This window comes from Geospiza fortis, unplaced genomic scaffold (assembly GCF_000277835.1).
Source record: "Geospiza fortis unplaced genomic scaffold, GeoFor_1.0 scaffold396, whole genome shotgun sequence".
Lineage (NCBI taxonomy): Eukaryota > Metazoa > Chordata > Aves > Passeriformes > Thraupidae > Geospiza > Geospiza fortis.
The window spans coordinates 2,258,510-2,264,520 of NW_005054345.1; the positions used below are offsets into that span (position 1 = coordinate 2,258,510).

A 6,011-nucleotide genomic window follows, 5' to 3' on the forward strand; every position below is an offset into this window, starting at 1 on the left:
GGGCGAGTGACGTCCCTCGCCGTGAAAACTACAAGTCCCGGCGTTCCCCGCGCGGCCATGGCGGCCTGAGGTCGCCTCTGTGTCTAAGGGGACAGAATGCAGCCGGGCCGGCGGGAAACGACTTGTCACATTAGTCCACGTTACGTTCGTTTATTTACACTTTGAAAGCCTCGCTGGCGGCACGGGCCTCCCTCACGGGGGTCCAGTCCTATCACAACACCAGGCCTTGGACCAAACCCTCCCCACAGCTTCAGAGCGTTAGGATGCTTTGCGCACAAAAAGTACAAATCACATCACCTTCAGAAGGCTTTATTCAGAGGCAAAACAGTGTGGCGGGCACAGAATTCAAGAAAAACAAAACATAAAATAATCCCAACGAAAACAACAACAACCCCTTTCTGTTCGAGGCTGGGATCACTGGTTCACTCTCCTCCTGGAACACGGAGATGTCCATATGTCCATGGGACATCGCTGTCCGTCCTGCTGCAAAACACATCCCTTGTCCTTGATGTTTCCAAGGTCTTCAGTGAAAAAATAATCTAAAATAGAAACTACTGTCTAGATGGAGAAACTGGTGCCGTCATCTGAAAGAGACAAATAATTCCAGTGAATATTTCAGCTCCTCACCAGAGGACACAACAAGGCACATATTTAAGTCTCAATACTAAAATCCATTACGGTCATATTGATTCTAATAAGGCATCCGGAATGAAAAAAAATGATTTTGCAGGAGGAAAAGCCACTAAAATTGACTTGCATGATTGGATTATGTCATTTTTTAATGTGCCTTCCACTGGGCACATTTGGCTATTTTTATATTATTTATTTTAAATCTAATATAGTTTCTATTCCGTAAATACCCTGATTTTCACAAACACAATTGAGGCTGGTGTACTTGGAGTGGCCTGGCTATTAGGCTGTTCCTGGACCTCCTCCAGAGAATTATCCAACAGAATTCAAATGTCATCTGCTGCTGGCAGCAGGCCTGGATGCCAGGAAGCAAATGCTCAAAGCCATCCCAGAGAAGGAATGCAGTGCAGAGGGATGGATGGCTCAGCTCTGAGTCAGCCCTGCCCAGAGCCTACACACATGTCCTCACACAGGGCTGCTGCTCTGAAACACTGTCTCAAACATCAAGGGGGAAAAACCCAATCTGCTTTTTGTATTAAAAGGAAAAAACTGGAGTCTAACGGTTTATTGCTTAAGTTTCACTTGTGCAGAATAAATTCAAATAAATGCTTTGGGGTTTTTGTAAGGGAATGGCCTCTGGGACTGAGTATATTATTTGTTTACATGTGAGTTTCTTTGCCAAGATCAAACTTCAAAGAAAATAACATATCTGTTCCTCAGAGTCTTTTCAGTTTTTACATCTGCACTTAAAACCTACAACTGAAACAAAGTCAATAAATTTTATTTATATAGAGACCCTATTTAGCAAAATTAGTCTGTTAAACCCCTTTCCATTCAACCATAGTGATGGGGAAAAGTTTCAAGATGTCTGTGATGACTGCAGAAAAAGGAAGTTTAGATAGGGTTCTCACCTTATTTAGTGACTCTTTGTTATTACTGTTGTTCCATTGTGAGCAGGGATAATGGGGATAATAGGTGCAGGAATATCCAGTTCAGGGGCATCAAAAAAGTATGCCTACATTATCACAGAAAAAAAATATTTAGAGAGAAACATATAATGCTGCCTCATCCCAGCTCTTTCTTTCCACACCCATCAAACAGATACACAGATCCATCTACTATGGAAGCTGTGGAAACTGAGGCCTGGTGACACCCTTCTACCCACTGCAATAAGGAAACAAATCATTTAAATCTTCATTGTGTATTTCAATGGCCTCAGGGTCTTCTGTTTTTTAACACTTACTGTGTATGAAAACAAACCTGCTCAAACTCCTAAGCCCACACTTTATATTGAACATTTAATCCTTCTAAAGCATATAAAGTGCAACTGGATACTATAAACATTAAGGCTTTGCTGGTACTATGATGAATTCCAGGTGAATTGGACTCAATGATCCTGATGGGTACCCTCCAACTTGGAGATATTCTATGACTCCATAATTGATTATTAATTTTATTACCAGCACTGTCAGCGTCACACTGGTGTCAATTTTTGCTACCTTTAAAATAATTGCAATTTTTACACTGGAGGTTTGTCACAGACATATTTTATGAAAAATCCTTTTGCCAGGATCTTTTCTCCCAAGAAGCTTCAGCTTTGGAATGTGTTCTGGAGAATTGTTTACCCAGCATGTGAAATTGTTTTTACTTGATGACCAATGACAGCCACCTGTGTCGAGGGTGTGAGCAGTCACAAGATTTTATTATCATTCCTTTCTATTCCTTGCTAGCCTTCTGATGAAATCCTTTCTTCTATTCTTTAGTATAGTTTTAATACAATATATATAATAAAATAATAAATCAGCCTTCTGAAACATGGAGTCAAGATTCTCATCTCTTCCCTCGTCCTGGGACTCCTGCGAACACCACCACAGAGGTTTTCCTGTGACCAGCCAACCCTTCCTTCCCTGTCCCATAACACCACCTATCCTAGGAAATAAGAGATCAGGGAAAAGGACTGGCAGTGTCCCACCAAGCATCCAACAGCCAGCAGGGCGTGCAGCAGCAGGATGGTGGCCACGGTGGCCACGGCGATCCGGCGGTTGTCGTCACGGACGGCGGGCCAGAAGGTCATCACCAGCACGGAGCCCGAGAGGCACAGCGAGAACACCACCAGCACCCAGCGCACCACCTTCTGGGGGATGATCCACAAGATCTGCAAAAGGCAGCAAAAGGCTTGCAAAAGGCTGGCAAAGAGGCTGTGTGTTCTGTGACATCGTCGTCACTTCCATTTGTGCACAAATAAACTCGTGCCTAAATCTGACACATCTCTTACTGGAGGAAAGAGTAAGAGCAGTGATGAGTTCTACTCCCAGACACAAGGGTGAATCCCAAGTTATGCCACTCCCTGCAAGGCCTGTCCCCAGCCACGGAAACTTGTCCTTGGAGCCATCAGCATGTGTTCCCTGGGGACACAAACATCCTGATTCCTGAGGCTCACCAGCAGCACCTTGCTTGGTTTTGCTGCCTCTGGGGAAATGATGTGTCCTGGGCTTTTCCAGCACCCACAAAACACCTTTACACTAGACAAGCTTCAAGAAAAGGAGAAAAAGATTCTCCCAGTCTCCAAAATTTCAACAAATATCAACAATATTATAAGAAACAGCAGACCTTCTCAGGCAGGATATGTGAGAGGGGCACTCTTAGCCATACGTACCGCTGTGGGAATGTAAATGAAGAGGGAGTAGCCATACACACACACTATCTCCAGGAATGAGTAGGAGACAATGTTCATGACTTTACTGTTCCTCCACATCAGGAATCCCCAGAGAGCAAGGGGAACAAGCCAAGCGTATGCATAAATCGTTGTAGCAGCTATGGACACTGGAAACACAACAAAGGGTTTAATGTTCTACTTTGAATCCTACCAGAATCAAAGGTGTAGAAGCATTCAGCATAAAAACTAGAAAGCTACCTGGGAAGATACTTCCAAAAGATGAAGTTTGAATTATTAATAAACTGAGAACTTTGCATTTATATCTAGTTTATACCCAGTGCTCCGCCAGCACTTCAAGTAGGTGATAGCAGTGATAATCTGACCTGGTCATTTTCTGCCTCAGGCCTGCAGGTTCCTGGGAGGCCACAGATCCAGCAAGGCCCCCACCAAAGCACCACAGTGCCCAATGCTGGGCTTTCACTCTCTGTACAAGGAGACATTCACAAAGGCTAGAAAATAACTAATTACTCCTGCTTGCTCTTCTAAAACCCTGAAACTAGCTTATGCTCTGAAGAAACAGGGTTCTGCCAGTCACAGCCCATTTTAAGGGCTTCTTTCACATGTCTAAAAATTTAAAAACAGCAATCAATCAAAAGACTAAAGTGTTAAATCAAAGCCATGACCTGGTTTTATATTACTTCATTTGCACATAAAAAAATACACCAAAAAACCAAACCAAACCAAAACACCCCAAAAAAACACCAACCAAAAAAACTCCCACAAACGACTACTTACAAACCTTTTCTGAACTCAGGCACATAGCGGTACGTTGGTTTGCCCAGATGGATGAAGAAATTTGAGAGATTGCCACTAACAGCAATGGTGAACACGAGTGTAGCACATATCCAAAATGGACCTTAAAAGGAAAAAAATCAATCAATAGCACCTCCTCTGCTGTCTTGCTCTCTAGGCCAGCAAGTAAAAGTGTAATACAGACTCAAAATATTTAGCACAGCAAGTAACTTCTCCCACCTCACACCTACCATAAAGGTCAGGATTGCTGCGGATATACAGCCTTACAAAGTTCTTCCCAGGAACTGGGAACACTGACCCTTTGATTCTGTCCAGGACCTATGAAACATAAGGATTTGTCTGACTGACAATGCAAAAAGGGAAAAGGCATAATTCAGACAATAGTTCTCCTCTGGAGCAGAGTATTAACCTGGTATGTGTCCACATCGAAGAAGGTCTGGTAGTACTCAAAAGTCCAGAAAGGGGCACTTTTCTTCTGTCCTGCAAGCAGCTGGATGGTGGGAAAGGCAACACGGAAAGCGTTACAAGCACACAATTTATGCATTACTAATTCATTTACACAGTAGTCACATGATTTTGGTACCCAAACTGAAAACAAACATAACAGGATAGGATTATGTAATGGTTTCCCTCTTCCCCTCCAACAGCTGTCGACAGCCAGTCTCTTATCTCCCCATAGGCAGAACCACGGCCTGAGGTTGTAAAGAGCAGCCTGCTACTCCCTGCTGCCACATCATCTGGAACACACACCCTCACCACCATGACAAGTTCCTTTTGCTGTCAGAACCACAGAACGGCCTGTGATTGAAGGGACCTTAAAGATCATCTCACTCCATCCCCCTGCCATGGGCAGGGACACCTTCCACTATCCCAGGTTGCTCCAAGCCTAGCCTTGAACACTTCCAGGGATGGTGCAGCCACAGCTTCTCTGGGCAACCTGTGCCAGGGTCTCACCACCCGCACTCACAGGATAGAATTTCTTCCTAACACCAATCTAAACCTCTTCTCTTTTAGTCTGAATCCATTCCCTTGTCCTGTTCTCTGCATGCTCTTGTAAGAAGTCTCTCTCCATCTTTCTCACGGGCTTCCACCATAAGGGTGAGAGCATTACCTCTGTTTTATCAGAGTCATCAGTGCCCAGTAACTCATCATCCTCTTCCCTCCCCGGCTCCTGCAGGTGGCTGTGCTGATTCTTGGGGATTTCAACTGGCTCATCGATGCTTATGGTGGTGGCATCAGGATTTGCTGCAAGCAAATTAGCTGCATCGTCAAATTCTGCAAATAAGTACATTACAAGACAGGCGATGATCAAGACACTAAAATTTTTGTTCTCATGGCTCAAATAAATGCATAAATACCTTGAGACAGATTAACCACTAGTTTAGACATGTTGGGTACGATCTGTTTCCTAAAGTCCAAACTGACACGGATCAAAATGAGCATGTAGTCAGTTGATAAAGCGTGAGTCTGCTTTTCCTGCCAGTCTGCCTGCAGGATGTGACACTGGCAGGACTGGAGCCTGCCTGCCTGCCCTGCCAACAGCCCCCAGCCCAGGGCCAGCAGGTCTCTGCAGGGGAAGGGAAAGCTGCCTCCTAGAGAAAGGGGTACTTTTAATATTCTCCAAAAATTGACGTGAAGTTTTTCATGAAGAATTAAGGCAGTCTGAAACCGGGGCCTTTTGCAAGTTACAGAGCAGTCTGCCCCTCTCCAGCTGTCACTTGCTACCACAAAGGATTTCAGTCCACGATTTCCGTCAACACCGGTTACATTTTTTATCTGACCAGCAGCACAACTCCATCTCAGAAAATTCAGGATACCTGACCCCATCCTGACGCCACAAACAAAACTCCCAGGACGTTTTTCTTCCGCGAACGCTCAGGAACGCTCCCAGAGCCTCCAGCGCCTGACGGCC

General features: G+C 44.6%; 1 protein-coding gene across 1 annotated transcript; it reads right to left on the minus strand.

Moving 5' to 3' along the window:
• Window positions 1-288: 288 nt before the first annotated feature.
• YIPF1 (Yip1 domain family member 1) lies at window positions 289-5,941 on the minus strand. Its single transcript, XM_005422993.2, has 9 exons — window positions 5,917-5,941; window positions 5,211-5,374; window positions 4,509-4,589; window positions 4,330-4,417; window positions 4,086-4,202; window positions 3,287-3,453; window positions 2,603-2,785; window positions 1,542-1,645; window positions 289-584 (listed from the first exon to the last, which is right to left on the minus strand). Exons 1-8 carry the CDS (start codon window positions 5,924-5,926, stop codon window positions 1,547-1,549), a joined length of 909 nt encoding a protein of 302 aa, XP_005423050.2. The 5' UTR covers window positions 5,927-5,941; the 3' UTR covers window positions 289-584; window positions 1,542-1,546.
• Window positions 5,942-6,011: the final 70 nt, after the last annotated feature.